This window comes from Lactuca sativa, chromosome 1 (assembly GCF_002870075.4).
Source record: "Lactuca sativa cultivar Salinas chromosome 1, Lsat_Salinas_v11, whole genome shotgun sequence".
Lineage (NCBI taxonomy): Eukaryota > Viridiplantae > Streptophyta > Magnoliopsida > Asterales > Asteraceae > Lactuca > Lactuca sativa.
The window spans coordinates 164,855,154-164,873,913 of NC_056623.2; the positions used below are offsets into that span (position 1 = coordinate 164,855,154).

The window sequence follows — 18,760 nt, forward strand, 5'->3', positions numbered from 1 at the left end:
CTGTTTATAAGCAAACCCAAATTAATATGTATAATAATTAAGTGTAGTTTATAATATTAAGATTTTTAGCGGAAGGAAATAATAAGCATTCCGTTAGTTCGAACCATTGAGAAAGTTTGGAATTACAGGAATTCATTCAAATCCATTGTAATGACCTTAATGATAGTCTAACCCCTAATTCTACTATAATTATCAAATTGAGAAAGTTAATATATGCGTTTATGTGCTTCGAGGTTAGAATTTTTTATATTTTAGTTCCATGTAAGTTGTAAAATGCACTAGGGTTGAACATATTACTTTTGACAACTATTTGAACATGTTTCATGTGGAGTTAAATGTATTTTGTAGGACCAGGAGCACTAACAACATTAAGTTGGTTAAGGGTGTCGAATAAATATAGATTAACATGTTTTTTTATTATAAGAAAGAGGATTTATTGTATCAAACCCGAACAAAATGTTTGAAGACTCTTTCAAAATATAAATTATGAGAAGCTTCGACTAGTAGGACAATAAATCTTTGGCCTAAAAGTGGACCTTTCTCACATGTGGAATTAGATGTCAAAACTAAGGCTAAATGAAAGAAATAACAAGGTACATTTTTAGTTGTATGTTATAGCATGGTACTTCTATTTGTTATAACAATGTACTTTCAATTTTTTTCTTAGGGCTAACAGCAAGAAATAGCAACATACTTTCGTTCACTCATTTATTATAACTTCTTACTTTCATTTCTTTCTAGTTCTACTAGAACAATGTAATTTTTAGTTGTTCTTATTAAGTATCGTGAAAAGTCTAACTTATATTTATTTTTAGGGTAATTTTCTAATACATGATTTATCAGGTGGATGTCCTACATTTATCAATTGTGTATCCTCATAGTTATGGCTTCATCCAAGTACTCTTTGTGAAGACAATGACCCACTGAATGTCTAGGTTATCATATAGATATGCCACTTATTACCAAATTATTTTTTTTTGTCTTAAATGCTAGATATAGCATCATACTTTCGTATATTTGTTTCTTATAACATCTACTTATTACCATATGACAACATACTTTTTTGGGTAAAATTCAAGATAGCACAAAAAAAGTTCATATACATGCTTATTATAATTTCCTAATTTCATTTCGTGCTACTTATAGCATTGTACTTTCAAAAATGTTCCTAGTTATGGCAATGTCATCCAAATACAAAGCAATTTTCATTCCTATAATCGGGTAGTTTTTTCAAAGTATAGTTTGCTAATAAGAAAAAACTTGAAAAATAACTATGATATGGTAGAAAAAATGAAAATAGGATGCTATAATAAACAAATAAATGAAAATACATTGCTATATTTGTATTTTTTGTGATAATTGATTATTATGTGTTGAAACAAGAATAATTATGGGAGTTTGAGGCAACATCAACAACAAATGACTGCATTTATAAAATCCATGAGTCAATATGGTAATTCACCATATAATCCTTAATTTTATGTTTGTAACACTTAGTAATGTATTTGATACCATTTTAATACATTAGACCGTGTTTATTAGTTTTATTGTAATTTTATTAGTTATCAATATTAATAAATGTTTAATGTAATGAGTTTTTTGTTTATAATATTTTGTACAAAAAACACTGTAATATTATTAGTTTTTACTGATAAAAAAAAGCATTTAGTGACAAATTATCGATGGTCCGTCACTAAAAGTGCCGGTGGAAATGGGTTGATAAAGAGGTCAAACCTGCTTCCATCAGAGATTTTGTGTCGTCGGCGAATTAGCAACGAATTTGGTCGTCGGTATTCCTTTGGCAGTCCATTGGTAAAAATTAGTCATATGATTAACTCGCGTGCTTAAACAATTATCATATATTCACAACATTGTTAATACGTTTGAAACAAACATATCATTTTCATAAAAAAAAATTAGGAAATGTTAGAATAATTAATCATCTGATCAACTCTATACTCTAGTCTATACTCTAGGGAATGTAACCAGGTGTAGAATTTGATAGATCATTTGATATGGGTTAACCCTAGCTACTTGATTGGCTCCTCAACAGTAACTGATACTTGATTGATTTTCATTTATAAGGTTTATTAAAAATATCTTAAGTAGTTACAATAAACACGTTAATGTATATTTAACTGATTTTCCTTACGTAACCGATTTCAATACTATAAATGCTAGATAATGCATTTAGGTGTATAAATAGGGATACAGTGAACACTTTATACTCACTAAAACAAGAGAGCCTCATTTTCATTGCAATTTGCAACAATGGCATCCACATTTGAGTCTCTCCTTACTATCATTTTCTTTACTCTTCTTGTCCAAGGTACAACTTATGATGATCACATAATGTTTTATTTTTATCTCTTATTCGTTTCTTTATATGTACTCTACTGATATAACCTATATCCTCTCGTTCTCTTTCTTTCTCATATAGGTCATGGTCAGTGTCAACTTAAAGACTTAATTGTGTTGACATCAAAGACTCCTAGACAAATACAAGATGTACAAGAATGGCAAGTGATGTTTGTAAACAATTGTAAATGTAATCTAAAAGACATTATTGTGTCATGCAAAGGTTTCCAATCATTGGAGGATGTTGATCCAAATGTATTTGCACCTATCGGGAATGACAAGTTTATTGTTAATGGTGGTCTGCCTATTGAACCTTTTGCTTCCATCATGTTTCTTTATGCCGATCCTCAACAATTCGTATTTGAGTCTGTTTCGCATGATATGGTTTGTGTTTCCACTTGATTGGTTCAATTGTGGTTTTGACTTTTGATTTATGATATATTTAGTGATTGATGTAATAAAGAGTATTATTGTGATCCCAATATTGGTTTTCATGAAATGAAAATATATTGCAATCAGAACACATGGAGACAAGTGTGAATCAGACTAGCATTCATTTTCATATTGAAATTATGAAGTTTTATTCAACTTCATAATTTTCTTACTTTTTCATGGTATTGCTCCTAAAAATAACATTTCGCACCTTCTTACAATAAAATAATTTTGGGTCATAGTTTAGGGTATATTCTATCCTACATTATACAATGATAAATAGTGCAATAAAAAAATATAACTTACTATTTTTTTTAAATACACTCTTGCATATCGATTCATAATAAATTGGTATTTTACTCCAATATAAACTAAATATAATTAAAACTTCTTTTAAAAAGTAGGTTGAAAAAATCTGTAAATTGAAAAATAAATAAATAAACTTTAAAAAGGTTCATAAAATTTTGTTAAAAAAATTACTTTTAGTGCCTAATTGTAAATTGAAATTTTTTGATTTGATATATAACAATATTTAAATTCATAAAAAATGTAAAATTCAAAAATGACACGTTGTACATACATGTATTAGCAGTGACACGAGAAGTATTAGCGGCTAACCGGAGACTCTGAGAGTATTAGAGACGAGGCATTGTTGCTAAAGACATTAGCGGCGACCTGTCAGACTTTTAGCGGCGATGTCTGTCGCCGCTAATACTCTCTATTCTTGTAGTGTAAGTAAGAGTTGATTAATATGAATAAATAAAATTGATCTTTTAATGTGGATGGAGTCCAAAAAATTTATGATTTGTACGGAAAGTCCAAAATAAGGAATTTTCTGTGGATTTGGTCCTAAAAAAGTTGAAAGGATTAGTTTGATATTTTAATTTCTTTTTTACATTTGTTTTGCATTTTCTTATTATTCACACTATAAAAAAAGTTAGCTTAATATCGGGAATTTTCTGATTTGTACAGAAAGTCCAAAAAAGTTAAAATGATTAGTTTGACCTTTTTATTTTTTTTACATTTCTTTTGCATTTTCTTATTATTTAAATTATAAAAATAAACAAATAAATAAATTTTTTTTTATGGGTACACCCCACCCGATCCTTCCTATATCTCTTTTATGCATACTAAATAAATATTACACAGTCTTCATCTTCATCGGATGAATATATCAACACCCATTTCATAACTATGAAAGTAACACTAAATTCCAAAACACAACCCTAACTTAACTTAACGACATTACGATTGAAACCCTACGAAAATTTATGGACTGAATGGGCAAAAAAAATTTGGCGACGTGAGAAGTAGAGTAGTGGAGACATCTCATTGGAGAATGTTGGCGGTGCAATTCATGCAACTTCAGCTTGAGACATGGTGGTATTGGAGTTGGCTTAATATCAGACATTGTTCATAAGATGGTGCCCAAATTAGTATGTAGAATAATTAATTGTAGTTTATATTATTGTGATTTTTTTAGAGGAAGAAAATAATAAGCATTCAATTAGTTTAAACCATTGAGAAAGTTTGATATTACAAGGTATGCATTCAAATCCAATCTGATGACCTTAATGATAGTCAAACCCCTAACCCTGGTTATAATTTTCAAATTAACCTAGTTAATATTTGTGTTTATATGGTTTGAGGTTAGAATTTTTTATATTTTAGTGCCTTGTAAGTTGAGAAATGCATTAGGGTTTAATAGATTACTTTTAACAATTATATGAACATGTTTCATGTGGAATTACATGTTTTTTGTAGGTACAAGAGTGCCAACAACATTCAGTGGGCTAAGGTTGTGGAATCAATATGGATCTAACATAGTTTTTATAAGACAAATGATTTTTAATATAAGACCCGAAAAAAATGTCTGAAGACTCTTTTGAAATATAGATTATGAGAAGCTTTAACTGGTAATACGTTACATCTCAAACCTAAAGATGGATCACTCTCTCGCTAGTGGAATTGGATCTCAAAACTAAGGCTAAATGAAAGAAATATCAAGGTAATTTATTCAGTTGTATGTTATAACATGGAACTTTTAGTTGTTATAACAATGTAATTTCAATTTTTTTCATATGGCTAACATCAAGAAATAGCAACATACTTATGTTCACTAGTTTATTATAGCATCTTACTTTAATTTCATTCTAGTTTTTACTAAAAAAATGTAATTTTGGGTTTTTCTTATTAAGTACCTTGAAAAGTCTAACTTATATTTTTTTAGGTAATTTTCTAATACGTGATTTATTAGGTGGATCACGACATATACTCATTAGTTGTGGATTCTCATGGTTATGGATTCATCTTGGTGCTATTTCTGAAGATAGTGACCCACCGAATGTTTTGGTTATCATGTAGTTATTGAACTTATTACCCAATGGTTGTCATGTACTTATTTCCTAATGGTTGCCTATGTTTTGGTTGTCATGTAGTTATTCAACTTGTCATTTCAACATTGTACTTTAAAAATTGTTCCCAATTATGCAATGTCATTCAAATACAAAATTAGTTTTCGTTCCTATACTTTGGTAGATTTTGCAAAGTATAGTTCGTTAATAAGAAAAAGTGTTAAAATACAATGGTATGGTAGAAAAATCGAAAATAAAATGCTATAACAAGAAAAATTAAAATACATCACTATATTTGTAGTTTTTTCTATGATCATTGATTAAGATGTGTTGAAAAAACAAAAAATAAGGTGTTGTAATAGAAAAATAAATGAAAGTACATTGCTATATTTACAATTTTTTTTTTGTGATCATTGATTATGGTGTGTTGAAACAAGAATAATTAGTAGCCTTTGAGGCATCTCCAACAAAAAATTATGGCCTTTATGAAATCAATAAGTCTATGGTAATCCCTTCCCTATTTAATAAAATGCTCTTTTATTATGCTAAACAATGTCACAATTGTTTCATCGATGGACACCTAGACCCTTTGCTGTTTTGCAACATTTAAAAATGGTTAGGATGTGGACATTTTGTTTATCGCTGGCAAAATCCACACAAAACTCACACAAATTTGATTCTTTCCACCGGTAAACTTCCACCGCCGACACATTACTGCCGGTAAAACAAAAGGATGGGGTGGTATTCACCACCGGTACATTACGTCTAGATTTGTTCTTGCGCTCTCGATTTCATATTTATTCTCATTTGAACATTCATATATATATATATATATATATATATATATATATATATAATATGGAGACTTGATTTTATTTATCGTCAATATCTTGCGAGATGATATGATGATTTTGTAATTATGTGCAAGATTTTGATACTTTCCGGCAAATGTTAACTATTAAGATGTTAAATGGGCAAAATATAACTCCATGTTTATCGAGGTGTTTTTTCTTCTTCATTTTAAACTCTACTACATTGATAAGGTATATTATGTTCCTAGGGTTCACAAAGCTTGAGTTATACATCTACATTTGCTGAAAACATACCAGATAAGGTCTCTATTCTCTTGAATTTCAAAAATATTTTGAACATGTTTCATCGGTTCTTCTATTGTTCTTTTGTTTAGGGTTATCGTCACTTGAATTCAAATTGTAGATTTCATCTACTAAAGGGCTTGAATAATTCATTAACGATGGATTTTCATGGAAGAAGGTTTCTTTTAATGACTTTATTGTTATAATGTCAATTATCCATGTATCATACGGAATTGTTGTGGTACTCTTTAACAGAAAAATAAAAAAGACCCATATTAAACTTGAAAACCTTACAAGCAAATCGAATTCACTCTTACTCTGACCAACATTGTTACAGGTAATCTTCACTACTTTTCTATCTCAGAAGCAGTTCTTACTCCTACGATAAGATGCATTACACGAGTTCTTCTTAAGTTTTGTTTTATTAATTAGAATTTTGAATTGAGTATGAATTTTGATGAATCTTAATGGTAGGTCTGAAGGTTATGGTACATCGAGCAGATAGAACTAAATTAACAAATTAACGTTCGATTATTTTTGAGGCAATGTCATTCATGTTCTTGGGCTGACCCAATTATCACAAGTTTAGTAAATGTTTTATCTATGTTGAGATTAGGTTTAGCATTATAAATTTACTATCAATTTACTATTTGATGCAATATTAAAGATTTGATGTAAGGTGGATTGTTACCATATGTAGTCTCATGTTTGACAATCTTATCATGTACGTATCTTCAAATTAATCACTCTAAAAGTCCAATTGTAATATCTGATTATGTACCGAATGAAGTTAAAACACCCTACCACTTGAATCACCATCCAAACATGTTGCAATGCATGAGATTGTATATGAAGAAAAGCTCGATTATTATAATATCTTAAAACCAAAGGAACATAATACATTTTTTGTCACACCCCCAAACCGAGATGGCAGGAAGATTCACTGACGGAGGACGTCATGTACAGTATCATAACAATGCACAATAGTTAAACAACCAACAACATCCATTGCATTAATATAATAGTTAATACATATGTGTTCTTTTAATAGTAGTAAGACACCAAAAATGTAGCATCAAAATAAAAGACGAGCCTTGAACATGCACCGTCTTCTCCAAAACCTACTAGTGCACCTGTCTACTAGTTCCCTGAGAATACAAGTTATTTTGAAAGAGAGTATCAACATTTAAGTTGGTGAGTTCATAATCATTTTAGTGTTAAGAGTTTGCATTTGTTTCATGAAAATGTTTGTATATGTATAGTAAAATTGTTTGTATCTGTCTAGTGAAAATGTTTGTATACTTCCCAGAAAATCCTATATTTCCTACTTAAATGAAAAGTAGTCTTCTATCAAGACTCAACTGTTTTGTATGTTCTGTCATCTTGTAAATAATGTAAGTTGTATGTTTGTACTTGAAATAGTATAAATGTATATTTTCCATATTTGTAAAACTATATTTATTAGAAAAATAATATGCATTTCTCATGTGAGAAATATCACTGTATGAAGGTAATGGAAAATGAAGATTTATAGTAGTGTTGCATAAAATACACTACTGATGCATTAAATACCTTGAAACCAAACTGGTTAATTAAGATTAAAATTTGATAGGGTTATAACCATACTTGATAGACTAGTGTAAAACACGACGTTCTTCAGACGTCGAAAATGATATGAGATTTGTCACCCGTAGACTTGCATGTCTCACTGTAGCTAGTAGAAAGTTGTGGGATGGTCAATCCCGCATGGATCTATACACAAACTCACACTCTCCCTCTAGTGAACTCTGGTTACAAAACATGTCATAGCAAGTATATTGCTATGCCATGAAATAGTATCTCACATTTAGTTATCTTGTTCTTGTTATAGTATATAAGTTCCTTCTTGTTCTTGTAAATGAATAGTATACTTTGTAGTGAATAGTAATAGTATGTATGTATTGATTCACGTATTGTTTCTCTGTTCTAGAAAATAGTATGTATTGAAATTCTAAACTATACCTATTATAGTTTACTAGTATGTTTGTCTGAACTGTTACTGATTTAGGGAAAATACTCAATTGTCCATCATGTGCAACTGAGTTACGTAAGTTCTTTGAAAATGGGGGCTTAATATTCATGTATATATTTAGCAAGTATAACTATGATTTAGCTGACAGGCGGACTAATGATTCTACCCTAAGCCCACAACAAAACAAGGAACAGGAGTTACGGTATCAACAATAGTCCTAAGTCCATTAAAGCATACTTATACATAAATATATAAATGAACATGAATTTGATATAAACAGAATTCTAAAAATAGTTTAAAGAGTTTTCTAAAACGATTTTAACGATATTTAAAACATAAGAAATCCTTTTGTTTGTTTTGTTTTCACATGTATATATTAACACAATTACATTGTGTTCAACTTGTATTCCCCCTTAAAGCATTTAAAAGAATTAAAAGAGGTTAATTGTAGGGGTATGAACTCACCTTATGCGGGTGATTCGGTTTGAAGTTTTGATATGGGATGATTTTCCACAATATAAAGCTCCCGGGAGAAAACAAGTCCTAAAAAGCATTTTAAGCAATATATAGGCATGTAATTAATGAACATAACTTTCTAAGGTGTTAAGGAAACAACCTAGGATGCAAGAATCGCTTACAATAGAGGTGTTCTAACCAAAATCAAGAAGTTGTAAGGAGTTCACGGCCATCCTCGGTGTTCACGGCCGAAAAGGGTTTTCAACCCTTAAAGATTCAAGTGTTTTCAGACGAGATCTTAGTGTGTGTTCTTGGTGTTCTTGGTGAAACCAAGGAGAAACAAGGGTTCACTGCCGTAAACCCAAAATGTAGGATGCTTGATTTGCAGAAAAGATAAACTTTTGATTATTCACAACAAGATCCGAAGGTGATACAAGGATCCTCGGATGATAGATGAGAGAAAAGAGGGTTTACGGTTGAAGTTCTTGACAAAGGAGTGTGTTTGTGATTAGAAGGGTAGAAGTGAAGGGAAAATGTTAACTTCTCATATATATATATATATATATATATATATAAATATATATATATATATAAATATATATATATATATATATATATATATATATATATATATATATATATATATATAGGAGGAGTGTTTGCGGTCTGAGGCGAGATCACGGCCGCAAACCGAGGGTTCATGGTCCGAGGAACATTTTCGGCCTTGCGAAGGGTCGTTTGCGGTTTTCGATTCCAGATGATTTATCCTCCAAAACCCTAACACTCTTGAATACAAGGTCCATACACGTATACTCATTAATTTAATTAAATTAAGATAATAAAATAAATAAGTTTGACCTTTATTTGATACGTTTTGACTTTTAGTTGACTAAGTTTGACTTTTACAAAAAAAAGAAATTTCGGGTTGTCACATTTTTACCCTCCATTCTTACTACACACACTGACAGAAGACATGCATTTTTTTTTAATTGTGTGTATGAGGTTTTAATTAGATCGACTCGGTTGATTATGGTTTTTCTTTGAGAAATTTAAATTTTATGTTGTTTTGGTGATTTTTTTATCAATCAAATCTGAAAGAGAAACATGGATAGGTAATTAATTGTCTGTTTAGACACTCCCGAAATAATAAACACAACACAACATGGGAGGAATAGCTAATCTAAGCTTTATTCTCATAGTAGTAGAAGAAGAACCTTATCTTAGCTTTTGCCTCCCAGTAGTAGTATTAGATTTTGATAACACACAAGTGTGTCTATGTGTGTGTTTGTGTGTGTGGAACTTAATCTCGATTTAATGAAAATGATACGATTAATACGGTCTATATTATCTAAATATATGATTGATTTATCTTTTCTCTTATAGTTTGGAAATGAAAAACACGATTCAATTAAGTTTTCTCTTATAATTCGTTATGAAATTATTGAGCTTAATATACATGTTGGTCTATTAGAGTCTTTATAACTTTTGTTTTCTAAGGTTGGAAACAAAGTAGACATCAAAATATTTTAAGGAGTATAAATTAAATCAGATCATGCATTCATAAAACCCGTTCGACTTTAATACATACAGTTTGTCTTTCCTTTTCATGTATGAACCTATTTTATGTCCATTCCTCGAAAGTTTTTACAAATTAAATATGTTTTTTCTTACTATATTTTTCCACAAACATGAAACAAGAAAGAAACAACATCATTGAAGGTCTTCAATTTTGGGTTTAGGCTATGGGTGGTTTTCAAACCAAGTAAAAGCAATCAAAAATATATTGGGTTCCTAGAATGTAATTATGGTTCCTAAGTAGATAGATGTATGGAGTGTTGGATGTCATTCTATACATTTTGCATTGTGGGGTCCCAGTCCCACCATTTTAGGTTGGTGATTCTGAATTCCTTCATAAAAACTTGACATCACTTATTGTCTCTCTGTTGATTCTTCAAATTTTTAGGTAATGTAAGTTTGAAATTATTTCCACTCTCCCTTTTCTCTCCTGAATGCGGTTTAATAGACTGGAACTCACGGCGTTATTTAGAGTAACCAAAATCAAATGAAACATTAAAATAGTTACCAAAATGATGTATTTGGACCAAAACCAAAAACAAAACATTTTTTGTCTATGTGCTTTTCGGTAGCTTGTCCAAAAAGGAATCTTTTTTCTTTCCATTCCCTATTTCCAGGCTTCATTTCTTGTTTAGTCCTCCTCACTCACAACTAGAGTTTAATTTCATTTGTACCATTCATGGAGTTTTGGTCTTCTTCATTCTCTCTTTTCTAAAAGTGACTGTAGCGTGTTAAAAAGAGAGAAGGAAAAATACTAAAAAGCCCTTTTGTACAATAGTGAAACACATGTGAATAAGTTTAGTGAATGTGTTGTACACGGGTGATTACAAATATATTTGTCCAGGTGAAGGATGAAGAAGGTTAGGGTATTACTCTGTTACTCTTGTTTAAGTTGTTCAAAGAATGGTAAACAAACAACCAACTGATATGTGTTCGTATATTAATGTACTCATGTTTATAAATGTAGGAGTATATGATTTAGTGGAAAAGAAACTCAATTATTTGATTCTTGGTTGTCATTATTTGAATTAGTTTTACATTATTGTTTGAGATTCTTGTTTAGTTAGTTGTCCCTTATGAAATTTGTTTCCTCTATGTGATGGGTAAAAGTTGAAGATCCATACAAAACCGATACATTCTCTATCAACCGTGCTTTCTGTGAGTTTAAACCTAGTGTGTGTGTGTGTATATATATATATATATATATATATATATATATATATATATATATGCTTAGGTTATTTTGTTTTTACTAACTATTGTGTGTCAGAATGCACAGATCTGGACCAACGGATGAAATTAATCAATGAACATGATTTGAGAGTATATGTTATTACAATGTGATAGCATGTACCGTATAATCACAAAAAATTTAGCAAAATGGTATTTTGGACAATTAACTACAATTATAAAAGGAAATTTTTGGATTTTTAGGGATAACTAATTCTCCTAATTTTATATTTTTGAATTTTTTTAAATAATTCAATTTTAATTCTAAAGTAATTTGTAAACATAACCGATTTTATTCTGTCAGAATATTTTTTTTTTGTTAAAATGATGCTCTTTCAGAATTTTATTCAATTAGAATATAATTGAAGAATAACAAAATTCTTGAATCTGAGGTTGAAAAATAAAAACATTCTAATATATTCTTATATATCTAAACTTAAATACAAATTCATATATCTTCTTACAGACTAAAAGTCTTATACATTTTAATATAATTATACATAATCTAAAAGAATATCACAAAAATGAATGTCAAAACTAGCAATTGTAGCTTATGATTGTATGCATGCATCAACACTCTCTTCATGTAACTTGATTGAAATAGATTCTGTTAGGGCAAGATGGACTTATTTTGGATACAATAACAAGCAAAACACTTGAAGGAAACTTGTGACACTAGTTCAAGGACTAAAAATGGCCAAAACATAAACTTCCATGCCCTTTTAATTAGGAATTCGGCCATGGTGAAGCCATGACTGAACACACATTCCTAAGGGTGTTTGGGGCCTTAACCAAACCGAATTCCTCTTGCTTTGGGCCTTCCAAGACCGAATTTCCCATGTATGGCCCAACCAAAACCGATTTTCCTCATTTATGCACTTATAGGACCGATTTCCTTTTTATAAGGTGAATTCGGTCATATTTCGATGAAATAAAGGATTGTTCAGCCATATCTAAGGACATTTCAGTGGAATATCAAATTTTTATTAGATTTCATGTACGTAAAGTATGCATTGGAAACTAAATTCGACTTTACATTGCAATACCCACCGAATTTCCACACAATTCCCTCAAATATCCAACAAACATCCAAGCTATCTCTATTTCCTCTTAACCCACGAGTGGATACTCACTTCAGTTCATTTCTCTCATTCTCTCTGGAACTTCAAAACAGTTTCCAACTCCTTCAAGAACAAGAACTAAGTTCTTGTAACATCTTCAACTTCCAAGTAATTCTTAGGCTTCTTGGTAAGTATTCTAACCATTCCTAGTATTCTTACACTTGATTATTGTTCATTTCATTGCTCCTTACACACACAAATTTCGTATGCACTCTTCATAAGGTGTTAGAAGCTTCAAGTGTTTTTTAAGGATAACCTTAGAGTTTTGGCTTACAACTCTTCTCCACACTTCAAATCTTTCCACAAAAGCACCCAAGGTGAGCTTCATACTCCTTATTTTCAAAGTTTTCATTCTTTAGAGGGGGGGGGGGATACAAGTCAAATCTTGGTTGAAATCCTTGTATATTTGCATGTATATGTGTGTATGTATGTGTTCGTTTGTTGAAATGTCATCATTCCATGTATGTGTTCGTTTGTTGAAATGTCATCATTCCATACTAACACTCCTAAACTCGAAATTTGGTATAAATCTCGAGTGTTTGAAGAAAAGTTTATCTTAGCAAAATTTATACATATTTTGACACCATGTTAAGAATGAAACAAGAAAAAGGTTCTTGTAATATGTTTTACAAATCATGAAAATTGACAAAGAAAAATGTTAATGCATTGTTAGTTATAAAAGTTTGGAAAATGGTAAACTTTTAGATCTATAAATTTTTACCAACAATATTTATAAACATTTGAACAAAATACTTGGGTGTGTTAACAGCCCACAATAACACTTGTACAATTTGTTAAAATAAGTTTCATTTTGTAAAGTGAAAGTATAATGTTCAAAACTAGAAAGAATATTTATAAATATTGTTAAAAAAATTAATCAAACCAGAAAAACAAAACAGAGTTTTACGAGAGGAATCTTTGTGTGTCATAATCAATTCACCATAGATCCTTTAACGATACAAGTATTAAATTGTATGTTTTAAAGCGGTGAAATTGTGAGTCGTAAAACCATGGTTTTTCAATTTATTCTAAGAATGTTATATGCATTATTTGAAATGTCCACGTACACATGTTAAGACTCTTGTGAGACTTTTCTTCGTCGTACCTACCTAGCCTGCACCGTAAGTCCTGTAGTTATAACCAACGTCTCCTAGAGGAGGAGCGGGAATTTGTGTATGGATCTATACAGGGTTGACACCCCACATCTGAGCTGTTCGCTACAGCTAGACTAGCCAGTGTAGGGTGACAAATATCTTATTTGTATCGGACGCTTGAAGAACATTAGGACAGGCACCTGAGTCATATTAGTATGGTTATAATGAATCACAAAGAGTAGGATTATATTAACTTTGGAGTTTACGAGAATATACTCTTTACTAGTCTTACCAAATATAAAACTATGATTCTTTTATTTTGTAAGTAAAGGACACAACTCGGGTCTTAGGGTTTTAAGACCAAAACTCTTTTATATACATAAAATATAGGATTTTCTAGGAAACACAACTCTTTTATATACAGAAAATATAGGATATTCCAAGGAAACACAACTCTTTTATATACATCAAATATAGGAGTTTCTTGGGAAACACAACTCTTTTATATACAAAAAATATAGGATTTTCTGGGAGCACAACTCTTTTATATGCAAACAAGGTAAAAATAGAGAACACGCATGCAACATACACAGTTTTGAAAACAAGATCCACAAACTACTTTTATAGAAAATATTGGATTTTCTGGAGTTTTACAAACTATGAGAAACAAAGATGTTACAAAGTTTTATTACAAATACTCTTATAAACTCACCAACATTCTACGTTAACGCCTTTCAAAAAAACTTGTATTCTCAGGAACTCGGTGATCAGGTACTAGAGCCTTGGATACTGGATAATGAGCTGCATTTTGGAAATTACTAGCTAATGTCACTTTTGTTGTAATTTGTGAACAAATACACTATGTAAAATAATGTAAGTTTGTTATCTTAATGTATGATGTGTGGATTTGCTATGTTTCATTTATATACATTTGTTATGATACTATGCAACGACGTCATGTCACACCCCAAAACCATGAATGGCGGAAACATTCTGGGGCAGAGGACGTCATGTACAGTATCACAACAAGGAATAGTAGTAAACAAGCAACAACATCATCCATTGCATTAATAATATAATTTCATACATGTGTGCTCTGTCAAAGTTATAGACACCAAAAATATACATATCAAAATATAAGATGAGTCTTGAACGAACTCCATCTTCTCAAAAGCCTGGCACCTGTACCTGTCTAGTGGTGACCTAAGAATACAAGTTATTTTGAAAACGAGTATCAGCTTAATGCTGGTGAGCTCATAAGTATATTAATGTCTGAGTTTGTATGAAAACGTTTGTAAAATGTTCCGTAAGATGTTTTGTACAATGTTTTGTAAAATGTTTGAACTCTCCTAGAAAACCCTATGTTTCCTACTAACTGTAGCCTTCTACCAAGGCATCTAGTGTATGTGCGTGTGTCTCTTGTTAGAGTGTGTGTTTTCCCAATTCCGACTATCATTATCCATAAATATAGTTTCTAAATTACCGTGCATCGTGTGAATATTCACGAAGTGAATGTAATGCGAAAATATTATAGTATCGTAGTATTTGTAATAAGTGACTACCGTGGTACTAACTACCTTAAAACAAAAGGTGTTCCAAGTAACATGTGATCGACCTGTATCCTCCTACCAACTCTAGTAAAACGGCGATGTAAGACGCCATAAGAAATGACATTTGGCACCCGTAGACTTGCAAGTCCCATTGTAGCGAGCAACAAGGTGTAGGATAGTCAATCCAGTATAGATCTATACGCAAACTCATACGCTCCCCAATTAAGGAGATTCGAGATACAAGAGCGGTCATGGCAGGAAGTGCCATGAACCGCTCAATGGTTCACATAACTGCATGAATGTATATGTAATAAGTGTGCTAACTGAAAGTGTAATCTTTCTCTGTCTAGCCTGTATGTACTGAAATGTTCTGCGTGTGCTAGGTGTAATATATGTTCTCTCTATCTAGCATGTATAGTAATGTACTGTGTGTACTAGCTGTAATGTATCTTATCTCTTTATCTAGCATGTATAGTAATGTACTGTGAGTACTACTCGAACTGACTCATTGTATGTTTCAGTGTTCTAGTAATAGTATTAGTATCCTCCTGTGCTACCCTATGGTAACTTACTATTGATATAACTGGTACGTATAAACATGGAAGTATACCCTTGCTACCCAAAGGTATCGAATGAACTGGAAGATCCTTTATGACTATATATGTAAACATTATATATAACTAATATTTAAATTACCTTCGGACGGGTACCCGATATCCCACCAGACCACATCTCAACGGCGAAAAGGAAATAGGGCGGGCAGGCCTTCCTAAGCCTTTTAAACATTGCTTATATAACTATACATACATAGACATGCAATTGATAATAAGTATAAAAGAGTTTAAGTACAAGTATTTGATAAGTAAAAGAGTTTGTAAAACGGTTTGAAGCAATACAGTTTGATAAACAGTTTGAACAGTAGGAAAAACCTCTGGTTTTGTAGTTATTAATCACATGTGATTGCCTTATATTAAGGAGTGGACGAATTCTATGGGGAAACCCATTAGAAATCGTCCAAGGCCCTTAAGGAAAGGAGTCCATGGGTTGCTTAGGGCTTAAGCATCCAAATTAGGGTTTCCTTGTTAGATAACCATAATAGCCTCACTATATATAGCACCCTTATGCCTCAAAAACGTGGAGAAGACTTATTCTAGGGTTTCCACACGTTTTTTGAGAGCCTCCTTCTCTTATCTTCTTCATCCTCTTGCTCTTGGTGTTTGTGAACCATTAGAGGAGTGACACTTGTGACTCTAAGCTTTCTAAGGTCATTACAAGGAAGATTTGTGATTGTTATTGCTACATAACAATCAAGGTACGATCTTAAACCCATTCTTATGTTAATATGATTGCTTGTATGCTAGAATTAAGGTTTATAGTCTTGGATAAATTGCATGTACAATAGAGAAACCTAGATCCAAGCATTAGGGTTTGTATGAGCACATAGGATGTTCTTATGACCAAAACCATCAGTGGTATCAGAGCCTTAATTGGTTTCTATTGTATTGATGCTTTGTATGTTTGTTCAAGTTGGAAAAATTCTATTTTGTGAAACTGCCTGGTGAACTCGGCGAGTCCCATTGTGGACTCGGCGAGTAGGCCCCTACTCGGCGAGTTCGAGCGTCAGATGAAGCTATTTTCGGGATTTCTTGCTGTTTATCTTTGAGATACTTGCCTTTATCATATTAGATCAATATAAATCCGATTTTATGATATATATGAGTATATTCTTGATCTAATTAAAGATATTTATCAATTAATAAAATATTTATTTCCTTATGTGATAATTGTTTAATTATTTTGATTAAATTGGTAAATTGTTTTGCAAGAAATCATTAAATAAATCAAATATGGATAATTATGTGATTAAATGTTAATTTAGATTATTTGTTATTTGATCCTTGTGTTATGAAAAGTTTCAATTTTCCCCTTTAGGTTTTATAGTTTAAATTTAAACTCACAAGTTTAGTTTTGAAATTTAAATAGTTGAAACCCTAATGTTTTGAAAAGGTTTCAAAACTTGCCCTCAAGTTTTGGAATTTAAATTTTGATTAAAAGTTTAATTTTGATGTATATTTAAATTCTAAACCCTAAGTTTTTTGAAATGTTTCAAAACTTGTCCTCAAGTTTTGGAATTTAAATTTTGATTAAAAGTTTAATATAGGAATGTTAAATTCTAAAACCCTAGTAGTGTTTTGAAAAGTTCATATCACACCCTTATGGTTTTATTAATTAATTAAGGTGTATAATTAAAGGAGGTTTAATAAATCCTTAAAAGTTTTGGTTTACAATTTAATTGAATTAAAGGTATAATCGTTAAATTTAACCACCTAGTATTTTAAAAGTGTAAAATACACCCTATACTATATATAACATTAAAAAGTCTAACATTATATATATGTATGAGTAAAAGTCAGTCTTACCGTTAGTAGGCCTCATTCACGAAGCTGGTCTATAAGGGGTGTTTAAGGAAATTGCCTATAAAATGGCAATTGAATGGGTATCCACTCTTACCCACCGCACTCTTGACTAGTGGAGGGTCGTTAGCCGAACGGGTAGGATAGGACAAAAACCTTCCATTGTAAGTATAATGAAGTACAAAAGTAACTAAATGTTTTTCAAATTCCCAATCTTAGTTACTTAGGCAAAAGTGAATTGATGCAATTCCATGAAATTACACTTTGTGCCCTTGCGAAGACGTTAGTGTGTGTGGTTTACCGGCACACTAAATGGTTCGAAGCAAAGGTAGCAAAGGGTGACTCAATGTTTGTCATAGTTCGGTGGAGCGTGTGTGGTTTACCGGCACATCGAATAGGTGACTGTAACATGTGAGGGCACCATGTAAATTTGCATGGTAATTCACACCCGCTTTGTGATCCTCGGCATCCCAGTCACAAACAAGAGGGGCATATCGAGATTTAAACATGCCATTGAAATGTTAAATGAATCTCAAAGGATCTAGGAGTTTTCATAGATTTAAAACTTAAAATTTCTTTTTCGTTTTGATGGTGGAAAATTAGTGAATCGTCATTCACTTACCTTCAAATGTTCTGAAATTAGGGTTACGGTATCCCTCTCCCGAGTTGTAGAATATTGTGTTGGGTCCTAGACTTAGTATATCATTTGGATGATTTACTAAGGACTCAATAAATCAACTAACTTGAATTTGTTTTCTCCCGTTTTGTAGATGTCAAAGTTCGACAACTATGGTCTTCCCAAATCTTGTGGAACAAGCATTCCACATGAAGATAATATTCCACGATTCAATCGAGGAACAAGAAATCATGCTTCACTTCCTCCTCCTCCTCCCGTTGTTCTCCCTAACCCATAAGATCGAAGAATTGAAAGGTTCAATATCACTAAAGCCCTATTGTCAATGAAACATGAAGATGGTAAGCCCGTGTGTGCCCATGTTCTAGGAATGAAATCACACATCGATAGGTTGATTATGTTGGGTGCGTCATTCCCCGATGAGTTGGATATAGGCT

General features: G+C 31.5%; 1 protein-coding gene across 1 annotated transcript; it reads left to right on the top strand.

Moving 5' to 3' along the window:
• The first annotated feature begins 2,271 nt into the window (after positions 1-2,271).
• Positions 2,272-2,760, top strand: LOC111908293 (TPD1 protein homolog 1B). The gene is made up of 2 exons (XM_023904119.1): positions 2,272-2,329; positions 2,441-2,760. Exons 1-2 carry the CDS (start codon positions 2,272-2,274, stop codon positions 2,758-2,760), a joined length of 378 nt encoding a protein of 125 aa, XP_023759887.1.
• The last annotated feature ends 16,000 nt before the right edge of the window (positions 2,761-18,760 follow it).

What these genes read in the sequence shown, in the direction of transcription:
- LOC111908293 (XM_023904119.1), top strand. Translation starts at nt 2,272, where the DNA reads ATGGCATCCACATTTGAGTCTCTCCTTACTATCATTTTCTTTACTCTT. An exon ending in CTTTACTCTTCTTGTCCAAG is followed by an intron (nt 2,330 to 2,440) that starts GTACAACTTATG and finishes TTTCTCATATAG; the next exon opens with GTCATGGTCAGTGTCAACTT.